At 43.3% G+C, this 25,339-nt stretch overlaps 2 protein-coding genes across 2 annotated transcripts in view; both read left to right on the top strand.

The window, feature by feature from the left end:
• Window positions 1–12,703, top strand: part of LOC140479491 (mucolipin-3-like) — a 36,928-nt gene extending 24,225 nt beyond the window's left edge. The window contains exons 9-12 of the mRNA XM_072573324.1: window positions 5,680–5,781; window positions 5,888–6,010; window positions 7,894–8,100; window positions 12,569–12,703. Coding sequence (XP_072429425.1) covers window positions 5,680–5,781; window positions 5,888–6,010; window positions 7,894–8,100; window positions 12,569–12,703 — 567 coding nt within the window. The remainder of the gene's footprint in view (window positions 1–5,679; window positions 5,782–5,887; window positions 6,011–7,893; window positions 8,101–12,568) is intronic.
• Window positions 12,704–19,504: 6,801 nt separating this feature from the next.
• Window positions 19,505–25,339, top strand: part of LOC140480137 (mucolipin-2-like) — a 113,574-nt gene continuing 107,739 nt past the window's right edge. The window contains exon 1 of the mRNA XM_072574844.1: window positions 19,505–19,553. Coding sequence (XP_072430945.1) covers window positions 19,517–19,553 — 37 coding nt within the window. The 5' untranslated portion in view covers window positions 19,505–19,516. The remainder of the gene's footprint in view (window positions 19,554–25,339) is intronic.

The following is a 25,339-nucleotide window of genomic DNA, read 5'->3' as shown; positions in this document are numbered from 1 at the left end:
GAGCCGCAGGAGATGGGGGAGATACTAATTGAGTATTTTGCATCGGTGTTTACTGTGGAAAAGGATATGGAAGATATAGACTTGAAAAATGTCCATATTACAGAGGAGGAAGTGCTGGATATCTTGAAACACATAAAAGTGAATAAATCCCCTGGACCTGATCAGGTGTACCCTAGAACTCTGTGGGAAGCTAGGGAAGTGATTGGGCCTCTTACTGAGATATTTGTATCATCGATAGTCACAGGTGAGGTGCTGGAAGACTGGAGATTGGCAAACGTGGTGCTACTGTTTAAGAAGGGCGGTAAGGACAAGCCAGGGAGCTATAGACCGGTGAGTCTGACATCGGTGGTGGGAAAGGTGTTGGAGGAAATCCTAAGGGACATGTACACTTATTTGGAAAGGCAAGGACTGATTAGGGTTAGTCACCATGGCTTTGTGCGTGGGAAATCATGTCTCACAAACTTGATTGAGTCTTTTGAAGAAGTAACAAAAAGGATTGTTGAGGGCAGAGCAGTAGATGTGATCTATATGGACTTCAGCAAGGTGTTTGACAGGGTTCCCCATGGGAGACCGATTAGCAAGGTTAGATCTCATGGAATACAGGGAGAACTAGCCATTTGGATACAGAACTGGCTCAAAGGTAGAAGACAGAGGGTGGTGGTGGAGGGTTGTTTTTCAGACTGGAGGCCTGTGACCAGTGGAGTGCCACAAGGATCGGTGCTGGGTCCATTACTTTTTGTCATTTACATAAACGATTTGGATGCAATCATAAGAGGTATAAGTAAGTTTGCAGATGACACCAAAATTGGAGGTGTAGTGTACAGCAATGAAGGTTACGTCAGATTACAACAGGCTCTTGATCAGATGGGGCAATGGGCTGAGAAGTGTCAGATGGAGTTTAATTTAGATAAATGTGAGGTGCTGCATTTTGGGAAAGCAAATCTTAGCAGGATTTCACACTTAATGGTAAGGTCCTAGGGTGTGTTGCTGTACAAAGAGACCTTGGAGTGCAGGTTCATAGCTCCTTGAAAGTGGAGTCGCAGGTAGATAGGATAGTGAAGAAGGCGTTTGGTATGCTTTCCTTTATTGGTCAGAGTACTGAGTACAGGAGTTGGGAGGTCATGTTGTGGCTGTACAGGACATTTTTGGAATATTGCAGTTGAACAGAGGGAACTATGGAGCTATGAGAGAGGAGCTGGCCAAAGTTCAGTACCCTAGCAGGGATGGCAGTGGAACCACAATGGTAGGTATTTCTGGATATAATGCAGAAGGTGCAGGGTCAGTTCGTTCCAAAGAGGAAGATAGATCCTAAGGGGAGGCAGGGGGCGGCCGTAGCTGATGAGGGAAGTTAAGGACTGTATAAAGGTAAAAGGGGGAAGTGGTATAACATAGCAAAGATGAACGGGAAGCCGGCGGACTGGGAAACTTTTAAAGAGCGACAGAGGAAAACTAAAAAGGCAATATACGGAGAAAAAAATGAGGTATGAAGGTGAACTGGCCAAAAATCTAAAGGAGGATAGTAAGCACTTTTTCAGGTACGTGAAAAGAAACAAAATGGTTAAGACTAAAATTGGGCCCTTGAAGACCGAAACGGGTGAAATTATTATGGGGAACAAGGAAATGACAGAAGAGTTGAATAGGTACATTGGATCTGTCTTCACTGGGGAAGACACAAGCAATCCCGCAGATGTAATTGTGGCTGAAGGACCTGGGCTGAAGGGAATTTATATTAGGCAGGACATTGGTGTTGGAGAGACTGTTAGATCTGATGGCTGATAAGTCCCAGGGACCTGATGGTCTACATCCCAGGGTACTGAAGGAGGTGGCTCTAGAAATCATGGACGTATTGGTATTCCAATGTTCTATCGATTCAGGATCGGTTCCTGCAGATTGGAGGGTGGCTAATGTTGTCCCACTTTTCAAGAAGGGAGGGAAAGAGAAAACAGGGAATAAAATACCGGTTTGTCTGACATCAGTGTGGGAAAAGATGCTGGAGTCAATTATAAAGGATGAAATTACGACTCATTTTTATACCAGTAACAGGATAGGTCAGAGTCAACATGGATTTATGAAGGGGAAATCATGCTTGACTAATCTTATGGAATTCTTTGAGGATGTAACTCTGAAGATGGACAATGGACAGCCAGTAGATGTAGTGTACCTGGACTTTCAGAAAGCCTTTGATAAGGTCCCACATAGAAGGTTAGTGCGCAGAATTAAGGCACATGGCATTGGGGGCAAGTTACTGACTTGGATTGAAAATTGGCTGGCTGACAGGAAACAAAGAGTAGTGATAAACAGATCCCTTTTGGAATGGCAGGCGGTGACCAGTGGGGTACTGCAGGGATCAGTGCTGGGACCGCAGCTTTTTACAATATACGTTAATGATATAGATGAAGGTATGAAAAGTAATATCAGCAAATTTGTTGATGACACAAAGCTGGGTGGCAGGGTGAACTGTGAGGAGGATGTTAGGAGATTACAGAGTGATCTGGACAGGTTAGGTGAGTGGACGGATGCATGGCAGATGCAGTTTAATGTGGATAAATGTGTGGTTATCCACTTTGGTGGCAAGAACAGGAAGGCAGATTACTACCTAAATGGAGTCAAGTTAGGTAAAGGGGCAGTACAAAGAGATCTGGGTGTTCTTGTACACCAGTCAATGAAGGCAAGCATGCAGGTACAGCAGGTAGTGAAGAAGGCTAATAGCATGCTGGCCTTCATAACAAGAGGGATTGAGTATAGAAGCAAAGAGGTTCTTCTGCAGCTGTACAGGGCCCTGGTGAGACCGCACCTGGAATATTGTGTGCAGTTTTGGTCTCCACATTTGAGGCTATTCTGACTATTGAGGGAGTGCAGTGTAGGTTCATGAGGTCAATTCCCAGAATAGCGGGACTATTTTATGTTGAAAGATTGGAGCGACTGGGCTTGTATACACCTGAGTTAAGAAGGGTGAGAGAGGATCTGATTGAGGCGTATAAAATTATTAATGGATAGGACACTCTGGAGGCAGGAAGCATGTATCCGCTGATGGGTGAGTCCAGAACCAGAGGACACAATTTAAAAATAAGGGGTAGGATATTTAGAACAGAGTTGAGGAGAAACTTCTTCACCCAGAGAGTGGTGGGTGTACGTAAGGCTGTGGAGGCCAAGTCTCTGGATACTTTCAAGAAAGACTTGGATAGAGCTCTTCAGGATAGTGGGATCAAGGGTTATGGGGATAAGGCAGGAACAGGATACTGATTGAGGATGATCAGCCATGATCATAATGAATGGTGGTGCTGGCTCGAAGGGCCAAATGGCCTACTCCTGCACCTATTGTCTATTGCGTGCAATTCTGGTCTCCTTCCTATTGGAAAGATGTTATGAAACTTGAAAGGTTCTGAAAAGATTTACAAAGATGTTGCCATGGTTGGAGGATTTGAGCTACAGGGAGAGGTTGAATAGGCTAGGGCTATTTTCCCTGGAGCGTCAGAGGCTGAGGAGATCATGAGAGGCATAGATAGGATAAATAGACAAAATCTCTTCCCTGGGGTGGGGGAGTCCAGAACTAGAGGGCAGAGGATTAGGGTGAGAGGGGAAAGATATAAAAGGGACCTAAGAGGCAACCTTTTCACCCAGAGGGTGGTACGTGTATGGAATGAGCTGCCAGAGGATGTGGTGAGGCTGGTACAATTGCAACATTTAAAAGGCATTTGGATGGGTATATGAATAGGAAGGGTTTGGAGGGATATGGGCTGGGTGCTGGCAGGTGGGACTAGATTGGGTTGGAATATCTGGTCAGCATGGACAGGTTGGACCGAAGGGTCTGTTTCCGTGTTGTACATCTGACTCTGACTTTCAATAGCACCTCAGGCCAATCTGGGCTGGACAGTAACTGCTAGCCTTTCACACAGCACCTACCTCCCGTAAAGGTCCTTTTTAAAAAAAAAAGTCTACACGGTGAAAGATGTGTGTTACTGATGCTCCTGTAGCTATGTTGAATAAATGGTGTTTTGAGGAGCCTTACTTGTAAATGCAGTGGTAAAGTCTTTGAATACTTTGCTGTTATTGTTTGAAAGTCGAGAGTGTGGTGCTAGAAAAGCCCAGCAGGTCAGGCAGCATCCAAGGAGCAGGAGAATCAATGTTTTGGGCATATTCCCCTCATGAGGAATGAGGTTAGGCTTCTGCCTGAAACATGATTCTCCTGCTCCTCAGATGCTGCCTGACCTGTGCTTTTCTAGCACCACATTCTCTACTTTTGATCTCCAGCATCTGCAGTGCTCACACACTCCCTGTTATTGTTTGACAGTTTGGTTCCTAAAGTGGAGGAAAAATGAATTTTGGCCTTTTTTAGTCTGACTTGTTTCTTTATAAATTGCTGTAAAGTCATTTTGAGGAGTGACCTCAAAATATCATTTTAAACCTGCACGCATGCACACACACGTGCATCAAACACACACATTGTCATAGTCTTACCAGGGCTGTGCTCTTTAGAGGGAGAGAGAGAGGGGGGGACAGCTGCTGGTTGTTTGACCTGAGGGTTACTATGCCTCAGGCGAGCTCGAGAAAGAGAGTTCTTCATTGTAACCTCAGCCCGGGAGGAAATATAAAATCAAACCCACTCTAGTATCCCGTTCCCTGTAGACTAGCTGTCCAACCAACTGAGCTAACTGACCCCACACCAGGAGTTATTGTTCAGGCTTTGCTAAGTTGGATTTTCAACTCAGATAGGCAAGGTCATTGCAGTAGATGTGTTGTTAACAGCAGTCCCAGGTGAGAAGGTTAATCTCCTGTTGAGGAACTATCACTTGTATGAGATCCTGTGTCTTGCTGTCATTGAAAATGTAACTTGACAGAGGGCTGCTACCTCCCCAGATGAAGTTTGCACTGCCATGTGACCCATTGTTGCTCTGCTGGTTCTTTGAAAGTCCTTTGCAATTAAATCTTCTTTCCCCTTGCTCCCTGGGCAAGCGTTCTGTCTCTCTTTCAGCTTAGAAATTTCTTTTATTTTCGACCAATTCCTTTTGGAAAGTCAGAATTTAATCTCCTCCTACTGTCCTTCCAGGTGTTAATTTCTAGGTCTTCATTTACTGCATTTACAAACATATAAAACAGGAGCAGTTTTAGGCTATTTGGCCCCTTCAGCCATTTTCACAGCTGAGCTAGTTGAGTTAATTGCATTTTCCTTCTCTTTCCCCCAGAACCGTAAATCTTTTGCAAATTTATTTAAAATTTGTGTCCTTTGATTAAAGATCTCCTCTTTTACATTGTTGCTAACCATTTATTTTCGTTCTACAAATCCTTTCTATAATTTTTGTACACCCCTACCAAATCTTGTTCACCCTGCCCCCCACCACCCCCCACCCAGCCCCTCACCTCAGATTCTCACACCTAGGGTTCTCTATATGGGATGTTGTTGCATTTCCCACATCAACTATTCTGTGGAATCTTCAACATTTTGGAAATCTCCCATCAATGGCAATTGATGGGGGAGCAATTGTTAATTTTAAACCGAGAGGGATGTATTTTTGATAATCAAAGGTAATGAGGAATACGGGACCACGATTGCAGTACAGACATGAACCTGTTGAAATGTGGAATTCGTTCATGGAGCTGAAGGGTCATCTTCAATGTTGAACTGGATCGTGGGTTACTGTATGCAACACTGCAACTTTAGTGTTTTATTTCCTTTTACAGAGCTTTGCATCCTATGACGTATGCAGCATCTTATTGGGAACAGCTACATTGCTGGTTTGGGTTGGAGTCATCCGATATTTGGGCTTTTTTGAAAAGTATAATGTAAGAGCTGGTAAAGTTCCTCACTCTTGCTTTCGCCTGACTCTCTCTCTCTCTCTCGTTCTCTCCCATCCTCCCATTTTGATGGCTGTTTGTGTTCTTATTGCAGGTCCTTATTTTAACGCTGCGAGCAGCCTTCCCCAATGTTATTCGGTTTTGTTGCTGTGCCTCTATGATTTATCTGGGTTACTGCTTCTGTGGCTGGATTGTACTTGGACCCTACCATCAAAAAGTGAGTAAAAATAGTCTGAAGCCCATCTATCCTACACGATCTCATTTTCATCCATATGTTTATCCAAAAACCATTCAAATGCCCTTAAAGTTGGTGAGTCTACAGGCAGGGAATTCCATGCCCCAACTACTGAGTAAAGAATCTACCTCTGCCATCTGTCCAAAATCTATCACCCCTCAATTTAAAACTATGTCTCCTCATGTTGGTTTTCATCATTCCAGGCAAAGGTTGCCACTGCCCACCCTATTTAGTTCTCTGATCATCTTGCATGTCTGTATAAAGTCACCTCTCAACCATCTAACAAAACCAGCCTCAAGTCCCTCAGTGTTTCCTCATAAGACCTTCCCTCCACACCAGGCAACATCCTGGTAAATCTCCTCTGAACCCTTTCCGAAGCTTCCACATCCTTCCTATAACGTAGTGACCAGAACTGTACGCAGTACTCCAAGTGCGGCTGCACCAAAGTTTTGTGCAGCTGCAGCATGACCTCGTGGCTCTGAAACTCAATCTCTCCACCAATAAAAATTAACACACTGTATGCCTTCCTAATAACCCTAACAATCTGGGTGGCTAATTTCAGGGATTTATATACATGGACACCGAGATCTCTCTAGATTAGCGTGGTGCTGGAAAAGCACAGCAGGTCAGGCAGCATCCGAGGAACAGGAAAAGCGACGTTTCGGGCAAAATCCCTTCATCAGGAATGTTCATTTTCCTGCTCCTCCTGTGCTTTTCCAGCACCACTCTAAACTCTGATCTCCAGCATCTGCAGTCCTCACTTTTGCCACTGAGATCCCTCTGCTCATCCACACTACCATAAATCTTCTTTGTCCTGTACTCCGTATTCCTGTTACTACTTCCAAAGTGAATCACCTCTCAATTTTCTGTATTAACCTCCATTTGCCACTTCTCAGCCCAGACCTGCAGCTTATCCAGGTCCCCCTGCAACCTGCAACATCCTTCAACACTATCCACAACTCCACTGACCTCTGTATCATCTGCAAGTTTACTAACCCAACCTTCTACGCCCTCATCCAGGTCATTTATAAAAATGACAAACAGCAGTGGCCCCAAAACCGATCCTTGTGGTACCCCATTGGTAACTGAACTCCAGGATGAACATTTCCCATCAACCACTACCCTCTGTCTTCTTTCAATGAGCCAATTTCTGATCCAAACCACTAAATCACCTTCAATCCCATGTCTCCATATTTTGTGCAATAGCCTACTGTGAGGAACCTTGTCAAACATGTTACTGCAATCTACGTACACCACATCAACCACTTTACCCTCATCCATCTGTTTGGTCACCTTCTCAAAGAACTCAAAGTTTGTGAGGCACAACCTACTCTTTACAAAACTATATTGACTATCCCTAATCAACTTATTCCTTTCGAGATGATTATCAATCCTTTCTCATTTAATCCTTTCCAACACTTTACCCACAACCAAAGTAAGGCTCACTGGTTTATAATTATCAGGGTAGTCTCTGTTCTCCTTCTTGAACAAGAGAACAACATTTGCTATCCTCCAGTCTTCTGGCACTGTTCCTGTAGACAATGATAACATAAAGATCACAACTAACGTCTCAGCAATCTCCTCCCTGGCTTCCCAGAGAACACCAGGATAAATCCCATCTGGCCCTGGGGGCTGTTCTATTTTCATACTTGCCGGAATTTCTAAACCCAGCTCCTTATGAACCTCCATCTTGTCCAGCCTAATAGATTGTTTCAGGATTTATGCATGTAAAAAGCCAAGGCATGTCTCACCGTTACCACACTTGCTGACCTGGAGCTGGCATGTTCTGACAGTGTTGTGTGGATAACTATGATCCTGCCCTGACAAACTGAGTTATTGTGTGTCTCTGGTTTCTCCCTCTGCAGTTTCGATCCCTGAATGTGGTTTCCGAGTGCCTCTTCTCGTTGATCAATGGGGATGACATGTTTGCCACTTTTGCAGCAATGCAGGACAAGAGCTATGTGGTCTGGGTGTTCAGTCGCATCTATCTGTCCACCTTCATCACCCTCTTCATCTACATGGTTCTAAGTCTCTTCATAGCCCTGATTACTGACACTTATGAAACTATCAAGGTAAGCAATCTTGCTACCATTAAGTAGTGTCAGTGTCTAAATCAGCCATTCGTTACCATGGGTGTCATTGGAACATGAAAGAGGCCACTTGGCACCTTGAACTCTCCTGTTCAACAAGATCAAGGCTGATCTGACTGCTCCCCGTTTCCATGTCCCCAGTAGTACATTGTTTTTATCAGAAAGTTAGCCACCTCTGCCTTTAAAAATATTCAAGGAGCTGTAGGGAGAGGCTGAATACGCTGGGACTGTTTCCCTTGAAGTGTCGGAGGCTGAGGGGTGACCTTATAGAGATTTACAAAATCATGAGGGGCATGGATAGGGTAAACAGACAAAGTTTTTTCCCTGGGGTGGGGGCTCCAAAATTAGGGGGCATAGGTTTAAGATGAGAGGGGAAAGATATGAAAGAGACCTAAAGGGGCAACTTTTTCATGCAGAGGGTGGTGCATGTATGGAATGAGCTGCTAGAGGTCCAATTACAACATTTAAAAGGCATCTGGATGGTTATATGAATAGGAAGGGATTAGAGGAATATGGGCCAAGTGGTGATAAATGGAGCTGGACTAATTTCAGATATCTGGTCAGCATGGCTGAGTTTGACTGAAGGGTCGGTTTCCATGCTGGACGTCTCTATGACTCCTCTTCTACCCTCTCTTTGAGGAAGAGAGTTCCAAAGCCTTTTGACCCTCTGAGGGAAGAGAAATCTCCTTATCCCTCTCTTAAAGGGCAACCTTTCTTTAATTTTAAAGTGACCCCCCTCTTCTCCCATTCCCCTTGGTTCTTGCCTATTGTCCAAGAGGAACCCTTTCACCATATTGATCCTGTCAAGTCCCTTTAGTATCTTCTCTGTTTCAGCCAAGCTGTTTCTAACTCTTCCACACAGCAGTGAATACCAGCCTGGTCTGTCCAACCCCTCCTAATGACACCATCTGCCTCATTGGTCATTTACTACTCACTGAGTCTGATTGGTTGATTGTAAATGATTCAGTAGAATTTATAAACTGTATTTGGAGACTATATGATGCTGAGTTGTTGAATTCTGAAATCCATCACTACAGTGACTGAATTAATAATGTCTTCAGGTTCCATTACTACAGTTTTAGGTGTTGATGTTATGGGCCAGGCCAGACCCCCCTCAAAACATTTCAATAAAGTAGCCCGGGCCCTAACTTTACTGACTGTTTTAAACAGTTGTGTGGTGGATATTCCAGGAGGGATGCAGCTAGTCAAACCACTTAGTCTTAAATGAAAATAATTTATTTACAAGATTACTGAATGAAACACTAACAAAGGATTAACATAACCTATCTGCACACCCAACAGATCCTCCAAATTCCTGCAACAATCCCCAGAAACACCCCTTGGCAAAAAAGGTAAAATCAAAAACTGGCTCTTCCAGGAGAGCGAGATGGTGGGGAGATTCAGTGTGGAACACCTTCTGTGAAGCTGTTTCTTGGACTAACCGCCTCAAAACTAACCGCTTTCAGTGAACAGCCAGCCTGTTACAACCAAACCAGAGAAAAGCTGAGCTGGGAGACTGACTGCTCCACTTTCATTGTGCAATTTTTTTTTACACTTGAAAGCCTTTTTCCTGAGGCATTATCTTTTAGCTATAATCAAACTGACCCTAAAGCCCTTTTGCAACCTCTCTGGAAAGAAACAAGCCAAGCATAACTTTGTTAAAGGAGCAGCACATCATGTCGAATTCACTTAAAATCTAGAAATTTAAAATATTGCTGGTATCTGTAAGAAATGTTCTAATCAGTCAGATGTTATGTCACACGTTTGGAGCAGGTGGGGCTTGAATCTGAGCCTCCTGGCTCAGATGTAGGGATACTACCATGCACCACCAATATCCCATCTGATATCTGTAAAGCTGTCTGTTCAGTAGGTTTCCTAATTAGCCAAATCATTTCCTTGTTCTGAAGGATATGTAACTTAAAACCCACTCCTTTGCTAACAGATTGACTCCTGGGGTAACAGGACTGACCTATGAAATAAAACCGGATCAGTTAGGATTGTGTTCACTGGAGTTTAGAAGAATGGGGGGGGAAGAATCTCTTAGAAACCTGTAACATTCTCACAGGGCTAGACAGGATAGACCCCACAGGAATGATATTCCCAATGACTGTGAAGCCCAGTACTAAGGGTCACAGTCGAAGGATAGAAGACAGGCCATTTAGGACTGGGGTGAGGAGAAATGTTTTCCTCCAAAGAGTGGGGAGAGCTGCTGCAGAAAATGATTCTGGATTAGTGGTGCTGGAAGAGCACAGCAGTTCAGGCAGCATCCAAGGAGCAGCGAAATCGACGTTTCGGGCAAAAGCCCTTCATCAGGAGTTCAGGCCAAAACATATTAAATACTTTCAAGAAGGTGTTCAATACAGTTCTTAGACCTGAAGTGATCAAAGGGTATGGGGGGAGTGAGGAGGAAAGCAGGAACAGGGGACTGAGTTAGATCAGCCATGATCGTGTTGAATGGTGCAGCAAGCCCAAAGGGCCGAATGGCCACCTGCTCCTGTTTTGTCTCTGTCCAAACAAATCAGAATGAGCAATAAATACTGGCTTTTCCCATGGTGCCCACATCCCGAGAATGAAGAATGCTTTGTACTGACTGCTCCCCTTTTTCAGGGTACGGATGTCCTTTGACAATTGATATTCTACCATTTCTATTTGTTTCTGTGGTCTGAGTATGAGCGAAGTATATTGTGGCATGACCTGAGCCCTTGATATCTAGGGGTTGAGTAATCGGTTCAGCCAATTCTGGAGCTGAATGGTTTGAAAGAAATTCCCCATTTACACAGAAGTTGCTCTCCCCTGGACTGGCTGTGGAATGAAGAAGGCAGAAGCTGGGATAACCCTTAGGAATGTTTAGGATCAAGATGAGGAGAAAATTCCTCTCTCAAAGGGTTGTGAATCTTTGGTATCTTTTCCTCCGAGGTTTGTGAATTCTCTCTCTTTAAATATATTTAAGGCTGGGAGAGACACAGAATTTTTTGGGAAATGGCAGGAATGGGAAGTAGGTGAGAAAGTGGAGGTGAAGATCAGCTGTGATTTTACTGGATGGTGGAGCAGGCTTGATGGCCTGGATGGTCATGTGCTGTTATTTCTTGTATCTATTATTCCTCCTTTAACTCCATTTACTCCTGACCCATTGTTGTGTTCCCTGCTGTAGTAATGAAATACTGCTTCCTTTATCTAAGTCGTTCAGACTGGAACCCAATTATTGATTCAAATGTGAAATGATATTGACTGGACCTCATTGGCTGTTAAGTGCCTGAGTGATTTATAGATGAAATATATTTAATGAAATTTTATCTATTTGTATTTTTTAAACTAATGGTGACTTGTGGCCTGTGCACTGCTTATGTGGCAGGGGAGGTGAGTGTTTGCAAAAGCTGTTCTCAACTTTTCTTGTCCCTCCAACCTTACATCTTGGATATTTTGGACAATGAGCTGAAGGAGCTGTTTGAAGCTGTGACCTTTTTTTGGTTCTGAATATTATTGGGGAGCCATTCAGGTTGGTTTTTGATTTTACATTTGATCAGAGTGTCTGTCTGTAATTGCAGCAAACCATGGTGTCTCGAGTCGTCTGATTCAATTTCCAGGCAAGATGTACTGAGAGAAAGCACATCTTCTGAGTTGTAGAGTCAGTGTTATGTAGCACAGAAACAGTCCCTTTGGTCCAACACGTCCATGCTGACCAGATATCCTAACCCATTTGCCAGCACTTGGCCCATATCCCCCTCAACCCTTCCTATTCATATACACATCCAGATGCCTCTTAAATGCTGTAATTGTACCAGCCTCCACCACTTCCTCTGGCAGCTCATTCCACACACGTACCAATCTCTGTGTGAAAAGGTTACTCCTTAGATCCCTTTTAAGTTTTTCCCTTAAACCTATGCCCTCTAGTTCTGGACTTCCCCACCCCAGGGAAAAGACCTTGCCAATCACTCTATCCATGCCCCTCATGGTTTTATAAACCTCTATAAGGTCACCTCTCAGCCTCCAATGCTGCAGGGAAAACAACCCCATCCTATTCAACCTCTCCCTATAGCTCAATCCCTCCAATTCTGACCACATTCTTGTAAATCTTTTTTGCACCTTTTTCACATTTCACAACATCCTTCCTATAGCAGGGAGAGCAGCATTGCACACAGTATTCCAAAAATGGCTTAACCAATGCCCTGTACAGCTGTGACATGACCTCCCAACTCCTGTACTCAATACTCTGACCAATACAGAAAAGCATACCAAACACCACCTTCACTACCTGCGACTCCACTTTCAAGAAGCTATGAACCTGCACTCCAAGGTCTCTCTGCTCAGCAACACTCCCTAGGACCTTACCATTATGTGTTTCCCTTTCCTAAATGCAAAAGGATTGATGAGATTGTTGAACAAAATTCAATAACATGTCAAATAAGTTTGCGATTTCGATCAGCATTTGCTACTTTCCTATTTCCTTCAGCTTTACCAGCGGAACGGCTTTCCTCAGACTGACCTGCGTGTATTTATAGCAGAGTGTAAAGATCTGCCAGATTCTGGCAGGTATCGTGTGGAAACAGAGATGCCCCTCTCTCTCACTTGCTGCTGTCGCAGGTGAGTTTGTTTCAAAAATCTGTTTGTCAGGTTGGTGTCGTCATCTTGTCGTGATCTCCTGTCCTGAAAGGAAGATTCATCTGCTTGTACCTTGGCAATAACTTTCCAGAGACTTGAACCTTCACACTAAAGCTTATCGCTCATCTAGTGTGGCTGAAATTAATTAGGTTTCTGCCAGCAAGCCACTACTTTTCATCATTTATAAAAATTTTTTGGATATGAGCATAAGAGGTATAGTTAGTAAGTTTTCAGACAACACCAAAATTGGAGGTGTAGTGGACAGTGAAGAGGGTTACCTCAGATTACAATGGGATCTGGACCAGATTGGCCAATGGGCTAAGAAGTGGCAGATGGAGTTTAATTCAGATAAATGTGTGAGGCTGCATTTTGGAAAAGCAAATCAGAGCAGGGCTTTGACACTTCATAGTAAGGACCTAGGGAGTGTTGCTGAACAGAGACCTTGGAGTGCAGGTTCCTAGCTCCTTGAAAGTGGAGTCACAGATAGATAGGATAGTGAAGGCGGCGTTTGGTATACTTTCCTTTATTGGTCAGAGTATTGAGTACAGGAGTTGGGAGGTCGTGTTGTGGCTGTACAAGACATTGGTTAGGCCACTGTTGGAATATTGCGTGCAATTCTGGTCTACTTATCGAAAGGATGTTGTGAAACATGAAAGGGTTCAGAAAAGATTTACAAGGATGTTGCCAGGGTTGGAGGATTTGAGCTATTGGGAGAGGCTGAACAGGCTGGGGCTGTTTTCCCTGGACCATCGGTGGCTGAGGGGTGACCTTAGAGGTTTAAAATCATGAGGGGTATGGATATGATAAATAGACAAAGTCTCTTCCCTGGGGTCGGGGAGTCCAAAACTAAAGGCGTAAGTTTAAGGTGAGCGGGGAAAGATATAAGGGACAACTTTTTCGGAGGTTGGTGTGTGTATGGAATGAGCTGCCAGAGGAAGTGGTGGAGGCTGGTACTATTTCAGCATTTAAAAGGCATCTGGATGGGTATAAGATTAGTAAGGATTTAAAGGGGTATGGGCCAAGCGCTGGTTGGAGGGATTAGACTAGGTTAGGATATCTGGTCCGCATGGACACATTGGACCGAAGGGTCTGTTTTCATGCTGTATATCTCTATGACTATAACAATACCTGTCCTGTCATCTTTTAGGTAAAAATAAGGACTCTATGCGACTTTCTCCCCACCCCCACCCCCCTCTCATTTATCTCTCCACTCTATCGGTACCCTGCCTCGATTCCTGATGAAGGGCTTTTGCCTGAAGTGTTGATTTCCCTGCTCCTCTGATGCTGCCTGACCTGCTGTGCTTTTCCAGCACCACTCTAATCTAGACTCTGTTGTCTTTTAACTTGGGTTTAAATGACTATATACTTTTTCAAATACTTATTTTCCTTTTTATGATTTATTGACCTTTTCAGAAGTTCCTGCACCATCTTGAACATGAGGAACAGATGAAAATTAACCTATTACGTTTCACTGAGATCTCTTGCTGTCTCTGTCTCCTGCTCTGTTAGAATTACCCTTTGAATACCTTTTCTGGCACTGCTCAACATGAGAGAGGTTACACCACCTTTTGATGCTTTTGTGTTGAGTGTTGGTGTCATTGGGGCTTTCTGCGGTGTGGGTTGTTCTGTAAATGCAATTGGCAAGTTTTGATAAAACGAAGATGGTATGGGAGGTTCCTGGGAGAGAAAGAGTTAGCGTTAGACATGGGTCTTGATGCACTGAGAACTCTGAGTCATCTTGCAAAATTGTTGGAAGGGTATGGCTTTGTTATGCTGATTGTGTGCAGGTGATTGTTTGAATGCCTCTGTTAAAAGATTTACTTTATGCTAAGTAATTTGTGACTGCATGTTGTAAATCAATGGAGAATGTTTCACAATATTGAGTCTCATTAGCTCCAGTTCCAAGACTGTGGACACAGATTTAAGGTTTTGGGAACTTGTTTTCCACAGTGAGCGGCACTAACCTGGTGCTTGTTTCTTTATGAAGCTGGTAGCCATGGAGACAATGATTAATTTCAAAAGGCAACTGGATGGGAAATTCAGGTAAATAAACTCAGGGCAATGGGGTAGAATAGGAGGAATGGGACTGACTGTACAGAAAGAGCAACCATGGGCTGACTGGCCACCTTCTGGGACGTTAAGACTATGGCAATGCAATGTTTGAGATGTAAGAATTGTTTTGTGTGTGGTTTTCTTTGAGTTTTCTTTTCTTGAACATTGTAGGTCTGACACTGCAACATAGATGTGCAAAGGAGGCCTTTCAGCCTTTCCAAATCTGGTCTGACAAGTGGAGACTGTTAACGAGTTTGGGATGTTGGTGAGAAAGGGAAAACCTGGTGCTCATTCTTTCAGTTCATGTTGAGCTGACCTGCTCTTAAACAGCAAGGGGACACCCAACTGGATTTGTGACTGGATTTTCAGCTTTGAATAAATGATCATCTTCCCAAGACCAATATCAACTGCTGCACTTTGAAATGATGTTTAACACGAGGGCTCTGTGACTGCAGATGGGTTGTCTAACAGTACAGGTTTAGCCCTACACAAGTTGTGATTGTCATATTGTCTTAATACTCTTCTCCTGCTTGTTTGATCTGTGAGTCTACTATAATGTTAAGACCTTGTCATTGTTAATGTCTCTAATTTTAGGGTGAACTCTGTTAGCTAGAGTCCTTTACTTTAATAAAAAGAATTTTGCTCAGTGCAATTATCCTGGAGCTCTTATGATGGTAACTCTGTACGATTCTCAATAAGTATTGCTGCAAGGGACTCAAAGCAATTGTTAGCTATTGGCTTGGGGCTTGGGGGTTGGGGGAACTGTCTTTTAGTTCAACAGCTTTCCACCTAAACCCAAATCTCAAATGGATTCAATCATCTGTTAGCAGTGAAGAGGAAAAATCCAGCAAATATTAGAATGAAAATCAAAGTACTGGAGAAAATTGGGATTCGTCCAAGTACAAGTGAAGTAGAATCGCTTTGATGCTAGTTGCAGACCTGTTGTTATACACATTGTGTCTTTATTTCTGTTTTCTGCTGTCATCTTTGTTTTTTTATTCATGCACAGAATTCCTGGGTTTTCTAGTGGGTTGTTGTGTGGTCCCCAAATGATGGGGGTGATGGAGAGATTTCGGAAAGTGTGAATAAGTATTGACTCCAGGTCATGTTACAAACCAAAATGTGATTCTGATAATCATGAGCTAATTTGGAGCCAATATTCAACCATTTTATATATTAATCAGTTGGATTCTGTGAATTGTAATATGTTTGGGAAATCTTAATCAGAATGAGGAATATTGCAAATAAATAGGATTTTGTCTATGGATGTGAAATAAATTGTTTACACTTCTGATCTACATGCTGTTCTTTGCTTCCTTGGGAACATCTGAAAAGTTATTTCAAAGAGGTTCATTCAAATATCTTGTGGGAGTGATGACCATCTTTTTCATTCTCAGGATGTGGGTGTTGCTGACTGGGCCAGTATTTGTGGCCATTCTTAATTGCCCTTGAAGGTGGTGGTCAGGTGCCTTCTTGATCCGCTGGAGTCCATGTGCTGTATGGGGACACAGTGCCATTAGGAAGCATGTTCCAAGATTATGATGTGTTGGCCAATATTTATCCTTCAAGTAATCTCCGTTATTTATCACTGGGATTTTGTAGTGTACTTTAGAACAGTGACTATGTTCTCAGTGCCCTTTTAACCCTTTGCTTGTTATATAGCAAACCCTTTGATCATTCAGCTGCTATGCTGATTCTTCTACTTAACTAACTTTTGTATCCAAATAGCTACTTTGAACACAAATAGCACTCTTTTTGGTTTCCTGTGTTGCAAAATATGCTGAGTTAATTTCCTGGAGCTCCCTATCTAATCACATTATGGGTGTCCTTATATCAAATGAACTAGGGAGCTCAAGGAAGCAATGGCCTAGTGGTGTTATCTTTAGCCTGTTAATTCAGAGGCCTAGACAATGGTTTGGGGGACCCTGGTTCGAATCCTCTTACAGCAGATGTTGAAATTGAATTCAAATTCCACCATTTTTTAAAAAAAAATCTGGAATGAAGAGTCTAATGCTGACCATGAATTAATTGTTGGACAAAGCCCATCTGATTCACTAATGTCCTTTAGGGAAGGAAACTGCCATCCTTACCTGACCTGGCCTACATGTGACTCCAGACCCACAGCAATCTGGTTGACTCTTTACTGCCCCCTGAGCAATTAGGGAGGGACAGTAAACGCTGGCCTAGCCAGTGACACCCACATTCTAATTTTTTCCAAAAATTCACTTGCCTTGCATGTGCACACTACAATTCACATCGGGAATTGTATTTACTTTCTATCATCAAAAGAATTGTTAGTCAGAGTTTATACTTTTGCAGCAAGTCCCTTTGTCCATTTTGCTATTCAGAGTGAATTATTTTGGCTTCACTGAGTGAATGAGCCCTAATTTTCAATGTGCCAATTCTTGATGTAATGTTTCCAATTCTACTTGGACATGTCCCTGGAAGTATTATTTCATTACTTCATATCTACAAATGTCCCATCCCAAAAATCTTCCACTGGTTCCTGTTATGCTTCATGCATTTGCAGTCCATTGAAAATTGCATTGTGCAATTTTTTTTGCACTTGAATCTACCATAGACAAATACCAGCAGAGGGAGTCTACTGTGAACTGACAGTGAAGAAGCCATGTTTAAAAGCTCATACTGTTCTAATTCTCAAAGTTCTAATTCTCTGACCAACAAACTTCACATAATCCAATACATCCTCCAAAGCTATGTTCATTATTCAGTTGGATTTTATTTGCTGCTTGTTTGGATGGCATGTTGGCTCAGCGGTTAGCATTGCTGCCTCACAGCACCAGAGACCCAAGTTCAGTCCCAGCCTTGGGTGATGGTCTGTGTGGAGTTTGCAAACTCTCCCCATTTCTTTATGGTTTCATCACTGTGCTCTAGTTTCCTCCCACCATCCAAAGATGTGCAGCTGGGTGGATTGGCCATGCTAGGTTGCCCACAGTATCCAAGGATATACAGGCTGACTGGGTTAGTGATGGGAAATGCAGGGTTACAGGGATTGGGAGGTGGGTGGGTCAGGGTTAGAGAGGTGGATCTAGGTCAGGTGTTTTTTGAAGATCTGTGAGGACTTGATGGACCAACTGGCTGCTTCCATACTGTAGAGATTCTGTGATTATTCCCATTCTCAATTTACTTTATGAATTTGTTTCTTAGAGTCATAGAGACGTACAGCATGGAAACAGATCCTTCGGTCCAACCCATCCATGCCAACCAGATATCCCAAACCAATCTAGTCCCGCCTGCTAGCACCCGGCCCATATCCCTCCAAACCCTTCGTATTCATCTACCCATCCAAATGCTTCTTAAATGTTCAATTGTACCAGCTTCCACCACTTCCTCTGGCAGCTCATTCCATACATGTACCACCCTCAGTGTGAAAAAGTTGCCCCTTAGGTCTCTTTTATATCTTTCCCCTCTCACCCTAAACCTGTGCCCTCTAGTTCTGGACTCCCTGACCCCAGGGAAACGACTTTGCCTATTTATCCTATCCATGCCCCTCATAATTTTGTAAACCTCTACAAGGTCACCCCTCAGCCTCCGACACTCCACAGAAAACAGCCCCAGCCTGTTCAGCCTCTCCCGATAGCTCAGATCCTCCAACCCTGGCAACATCCTTGTAAATCTTTTCTGAGCCCTTTCAAGTTTCACAACATCTTTCCGATAGGAAGGAGACCAGAATTGCACGCAATATTCCAAAAGTAGCCTAACCAATGTCCTGTACAGCCGCAACATGACCTCCCAACTCCTGTACTCAATACTCTGACCAATAAAGGAAAGCATACCAAATGCCGCCTTCACTATCCTACCTATCTGTGACTCCACTTTCAAGGAGCTGTGAACCTGCACTCCAACGTCTCTTTGTTCAGCAACACCCCCTAGGACCTTACCATTAAGTGTATAAGTCCTGCTAAGATTTGCTTTCCCAAAATACAGCACCTCGCATTTATCTGAATTAAACTCCATCTGCCACTCCTCAGCCCATTGACCCATCTGATCAAGATCCTGTTGTAATCTGAGGTAACCTCCTTTGCTGTCCACTACACCTCCAATTTTGGTGTCATCTGCAAACTTACTAACTGTACCTCTCATGCTCCCATCCAAATCATTTATGTAAATGACCAAAAGTAGTGGACCAAGCACTGATCCTTGTGGCACTCCACTGGTCACAGGCCTCCAGTCTGAAAAACAACCCTCCACCACCACCCTCTGTCTTCTACCTTTGAGCCAGTTTTGTATCCAAATGGCTAGTTCTCCCTGTATTCCGTGAGATCTAACCTTGCTAATCAGTCTTTAACTCAATGACAATAAAAAGGTTTTTAATTTGGTTGTCCTTGGCAATGTTTTAGAGAATGGTTAATTGCCAGAGTCCAGGAAATACAAGGGTTATTAAACCATAGATAAACCTCTAAAGCGTTTGCACATTGCAGGCCTTTCTCTGCATGAGCTTTTGTTATCATGATAACCATCGGTTACAACACGATGATTCAAACTATTTGTGTTTCTGTCAGTTACACATTGTCACTGAGCTGATCAAATCTCTCATCGGTTCTTGCCGAAGTCACTTCCTGTGTTTTACGGTTCAATTTTATTGATTGTTTTGCAAGACTTGCATTGAACTGAAAGTTCTTCTGTTAATCTTTGACCTTGTCCAATGAAGTTTGGGTGGTTAAGAACACCATACTGATTTGCATTTTTTTAAAATAAACTTTCTCAACCACAAACCGCAGCGTTTATGGAATCCCAAGTGATGAATTGTACCAAGATTTCAGGTTTTGAAATGGCTACTTTTCATTCTTGCGCAGTGTATTTTTGTCATAAATATTATTTGTTTCACTGTTTGTTTCTAAGAGGCGTTAAAATTCAACTAATAAGTTTTTGACTTTTAAAATTGTAATTGTTGCCATGTTTCACTAATCTAAAGTGCATAGGGAATTCAAGTTTCCTCGGCCAGCATGAATTCTTTTTACTGGTGTTTGAGTTGTGTAAACTTTCTGAAGTTTTGTGTTAATTTGGAGAGAGATGTCTGGTGAAGCAACTTTGTCCCATCAACCACAGACTTACTAGATAGCCTGTAACACATTAGTCAGACAGAAGATGAATATGAGCGTTTCATTTGTAGAAAAGGTCCAAAGGACACTGAGAGAATCATTAACCTCACAGCCATTAAACCCAAACTTGTGGCTCTGTTTTATCATGCTTACAAGGAAAAGCCCAGCATCCAGAGTGGTAATGAAAGAGAGTGAAAGTTGCTCTGAAAAGCAGAGTTGAAACATGAAAGGATGTTGAGAGAGCAATTTTAAAATCTGCTGCATGTTAGAATTACTTTGAAGGTTAATTGCTGGGCCAAAGTTTTAAACTATCAGTCACACAAATTGAAGCTTTTACTAATGAATGTCAGTTGAACGGTTTCCATAAATGAGAGAAATTGTTCAGGCTCATACCTAGTGGTCACAGTGCAAATGCTCTGAAGTTCCAAAGCAATTGCACAGGCACAGCCTACCCAACTGTTTGTCATTAGACAATTTTCCCACTCCCCCCCATTCCAGGTACAAGGTGGGCTGCTTCTAACACAATTACATCCCTTCTGAAGGAGACCAGTACTGTATATAGTTGCACTAGTGCCCTATATAGCCCAGCGTGGCCTTGGTATGGTCTCCTGGTCTTGATTCTAGAGTGGTCTCCTGGCCTCCCACCTCAAGGTGAAGCCTGGCACTGTCTGGAGTCTAGGCCAGAAGCAGACTCGAGGCTTGTGGACTGGTTTGGAAGGACTGTTATTCTGAACATTTTATTTCTTTTATTTTTCTAATTCTGTGAGCTGTAATGCTCGACTATTTATTTCATTTATTTTTCTAATTTCTTTATCCCCTAAGAATTTCTACTTAATCTGTACCTAGGTAACTTTGTACCGAGGATGACACTGTCATGTGGCAACTTGTAAACGTTTCACTGTACTTTGAGTCCATGTGACAATAAAGCTAATTCTAATTCTAATTCTATAACTGAATCTCCTTTTTGTTTGTGGAAGATACACCATGTTTTCCACAGCAGAAGTTTCTTAATTGTCTGAGTACCACAATAGTGGTTTGATGATGCATAATCTTATATCAGACCAGCTGCAGGCCGATCGTTACTCAATGCTTAACTAGTGATATCTGAAATATTTTTGATCTCCTGCATTATGTTCAGCGCTCCTCAGCATATCGTACATTATTTATCAAAATGTTTTCCAGTGCGTTGCCACAAATTTAAATTCTTGAGTCCTTGTATGTTGTTTAAACTTACTTTTTCACTACTGGGGAGGGTTGTGGTGAAAAGTTGAATAGGTGAGTGTGATGGGGAGAAAGATGATGACAGCAGGAGATTTATGGAGAGTGTATGTCCCTGAACAGCTAGTTCCTGTGCTGCAGACTTAAGAATATAAGAGGAAGGAGCAGGAATAGGCCTTCTGGCCCCTCAAGCCTGCTCTCCCAATCAGTAACATCATGGCTGATCTTTTTGTTGCCTTAGCTGCATAGAACATTGTAGCACAGTACAGACCCTTCAGCCCTTCTGTTGCACCAACATGTGGAACCAATCTGAAGCCTGTTGTGGGTGGCACAGTGGTTAGCACTGCTGCCTCACAGCGCCAGAGACCTGGGTTCAATTCCCGCCTCAGGCGACTGTCTGTGTGGAGTTTGTACATTCTCCCTGTGTCTGTGTGGGTTTCCTCCGGGTGCTCCGCTGTCCTCCCACAATCCAAAGATGTGCAGGTTAAGTGAATTGGCCATGCTAAATTGCCCGTAGTGTTAAGTGAAGGGGTAAATGTAGGGGAATGGGTCTGGGTGGGTTGCGTTTTGGTGGGTCAGTGTGGACTTGTTGGGCCGAAGGGCCTGTTTCCACACTAAGTAATCTTCTCTAATCTAATCTAACCTGCACTATTCCATTCTCATTTGTATATCTATCTGATGACCATTTAAATGCCCTTAAAGTTGACTTGTCTACTATTGTTGCAGGCAGTGCGTTCCATGCCCCTACTACTGGAGTAAAGAAACTACCTCTGACATCTGTTCTATATCTATCATCCCTCAGTTTAAAGCTATGTCCTTTCGTGCTAGCCATTACTATCTGAGGAAAAAGCTCTCACTGTCCACTCTATCTAACCCCCTGATTATCTTGTCTCAATTAAGACACCTCTCAACTCTCTCTTTAACAAAAACAGCCTCAAGTCCCTCAGCCGTTCTCATAAGACCTTCCCTCTGTACCAGGCAATACGCTAGTGAACCTCCTTCGAACCCTTTCCAAAGCTTCCACATCCTTCCTATAATGCGGTGACCAGGACTGTACACAATACTCCAAGTGAGGCCACACCAGAGTTTTGTACAGCTGCAGCATGACCTCGTGGCTCTAAAACTCAATCCCTCTACCAATAAAAGCTAACACATCATATGCCTCCTTAACAACTCTATAAAACTGGGTGACACTTTCAGAGATCTATTTACATGGACACTGAGATCTCTCTGCTCATCTACACTACCAAGAATCTTACCATTAGCCCAGTACTCTGCATTCCTGTTGCTCCTTCCAAAGTTAACCACCTCACACTTTCCCACATTAAACACCATTTGCCACCTCTCAGCCAGCTCTGCAGCTTATCTATGTCCCTCTGTAACCTACAACATCCTTCCACACTATCCACAACTCCATCAACCTTAGTATCATTTGCAAATTTACTAAGTCATCCTTCTATGCTCTCATCCAGGTCATTTATAAAAATGACAAACAGCAGTGGACACAAAACAGATCCTTGGGGTGCACCACTAGTAACTGAACTCCAGGATGAACATTTCCCATCAACCACCATTCTCTGTCTTCTTTCAGTTCGCCAATTTCTGATCCAAACCACTAAATCCCCCTCAATCCCATGCCTCTGTATTTTGTGCAATAGCCTACCGTAGGGAACCTTATCAAATGCCTTACTGAAATCCACATACACCACATCAACTGCTTTAGCCTCCTCTACCTGTTTCGTTACCTTCTCAAAGAACTCAATAAGGTTTGTGAGGCATGACCTACCCTTCATAAAACCGTGTTGACTATCCCTAATCAACTTATTCCTTTGTGGATGATTATAAATCCTATCTCTTATAACTTTTTCCATCACTTTACCCACAACTGAAGAAAGTTTCACTGATCTATAAATACTGGGGTTGTCTCTACTCCCCCTTTTGAACAAGGGAACAACATTTGCTATCCTCCAGCCTTGTACTATTCCTGTTGACAATGACGACATAAAGATCAAAGCCAAAGGCTCTGCAATCTCTTCTCTGGCTAGGATCCTCCCAGGAATCCCTGAAATATGATCAGAGACATCATGAACCCTGGCACCTGGGAGGCAACACCAACTGAGAGTGTCTCTAGTTCCCACAGAACCTCCTACCTGTCCCAGTAATTATGGAGTCCCCAATAACTAATGCTCTGCTCCTCTTCGCAACCCTGTCCTCCCCCCCCCCCACCCCCCCAATCCACTCCCTCTCCCCCTCCCCAATTTCCTTCTGAGCAACAGGGACAGACTCTGTGCTAGAGAGCTGTTCCCCATTGCTGACCCCAAGAAAGTAGTTATCCCTCCCCTAACTACACCTCCCGCCACCCCCCCCCCCCCCCCCCAACCCCTCTGCCGGCCCCAAACAGTATCCAAAACGGTATACTTGTTGTTTTTAGGGAATGGCTGAAGGGGATCCTGCACTGCCTGCCGGTTCCGGTTCCCTTTCTGTCCCCTGACTGTAACCCATCTGCCTCTTTCTTGCACCTGAGGTGTGACTACCTCCCTGTAACTCCTCTCAATAACCACCCTCTGACTCCCAAATGATCTGAAATTCATCCAGCTCCAATGTGGTTTTCAAGGAGCTGCAATTGGGTGTACTTCCTGCAGATGCAGTCAGCGGGGACACTAGAGGTGACCCTTATCTCCCACATTCTCCAAGAGGAACATTTAACCGCCCTAACTGCCATTTCTGCTGTTCTAAATTCCCAGCAAGACTACTGAAAACAAACAAAACTAGTCACCAATCCAGTGCAAAAAACCTTTTGTTTGGTTAGAGGAGGATGACAGCTGGGAGACACTACCCGGGTAGTGTTTCAGGTAAAGCTACCACCATAATATAAAACCACACTTCCCCACAGTCCTGTGTCTGCTCCTGCTCAGTGTGCGCTCCACCTGTATACAAGGTAAGGCTTTATATTTTCAGTTTACCTTCCAGTCTGGCCTCCGGTGCTCACTGTCGCTCCTCCCAATGCAACTCCACTTACCCACCACTCACTATACTCCTTAATTCTTTTATTGTTCAAAAATCTTCCTTAGCTTTAAAAACATTCACTGAGAAAGCCTCAACTATTTCACTGGGCAGGGAATTCCACAGATTCACAACCCTCTGGGTGAAGAAGTTCCTTCTCAATTTAGTCCTAAATCTGCTCCCCCTAATTTTGAGGCTATGTCCTCTTGACCTAGTTTCACCCATCAGTGGAAACATCCTCTTTGCAAGCTTTGAGAAGATTTGTAGCTCAGGTTGAGGTTTTGGATGTAGGTTTGCTCACTGAGCTGCAAGGTTCATTTCCAGACGTTTCATCACCCTACTAGGTAACATGTTCAGTATTCGGCAAGAATTCCTGCTTTCTATTTATATGTTTAGGTTTCTTTGGTTGGTGATGTCATTTCCTTGGTGATGTAATTTCCTGTTCTTTTTTTCAGGGGCTGGTAGATGAGGTCTAACTGTGTTTGATAGTTTGTTGGAATGCTATGCTTCTAGGAATTCTCATGTGTGTTTCTGTTTGGCTTGTCCTAAGATGGATGAGTTGTTCCAGTCAAAGTGGTGTCCATCCTTATCTGTATGTGAGGATACTAGTGGGAGAGGGTCATGTCATTTTGTGACTAGTTAATATTCATATATCTTGGTGGCTAGCTTCCTGCCTGTTTGTCCAATGTAGTGTTTGTTACAGTTCTTGCATGGTATTTTGTAAATGACATTAGTCTTGCTCGTCTGTATAGGGTCTTTTGAGTTCATTAGCTGCTGTTTTAGTGTGTTGGTGGGTTTGTGGGCTACCATGATGCCAAGGGGTCTGAGTAGCCTGGCAGTCATCTTATCTATTCCCTCCATAATTTTGTATGTTTCTGTAAGATCCTCCTCCTTCTTCTAAATTCCAATGAATATAATCCCAGTCTCCTCAGACTCTTCTCATAAGCCAACCTCCCTCTCAACTCCAGAATTAACTTAATGAAGCTCCTCTGTGCCCTCTCCAGTGCCAGTACATCCTTTCTTTAGTGATCATAGCACAGGACTAGGAATCCAGAAAACCTGGGTAATGCTTTGGGGCCATGGGTTTGAGTTTAGAGTGGTGCTGTAAAAAGGTAGCACCAAGGAGCCGACACAGGTTTGAATCCCACCATGGTAGATGGTGAATTTTAATTCAAATAAAAAGCTAACTTCAGAACTAACCATATTGTCAAATGTTGTAAAAATCCATCTGAGTCACTAATGCCCTTTAGGGAAGGAAATCTGCTCTCCTTACCCAGTCTGGCCTA

The sequence above is a fragment of the Chiloscyllium punctatum genome, chromosome 7 (assembly GCF_047496795.1).
Source record: "Chiloscyllium punctatum isolate Juve2018m chromosome 7, sChiPun1.3, whole genome shotgun sequence".
NCBI classification, from domain to species: Eukaryota; Metazoa; Chordata; class Chondrichthyes; order Orectolobiformes; family Hemiscylliidae; genus Chiloscyllium; species Chiloscyllium punctatum.
This window is presented reverse-complemented; position numbering and strand designations above follow the sequence as displayed.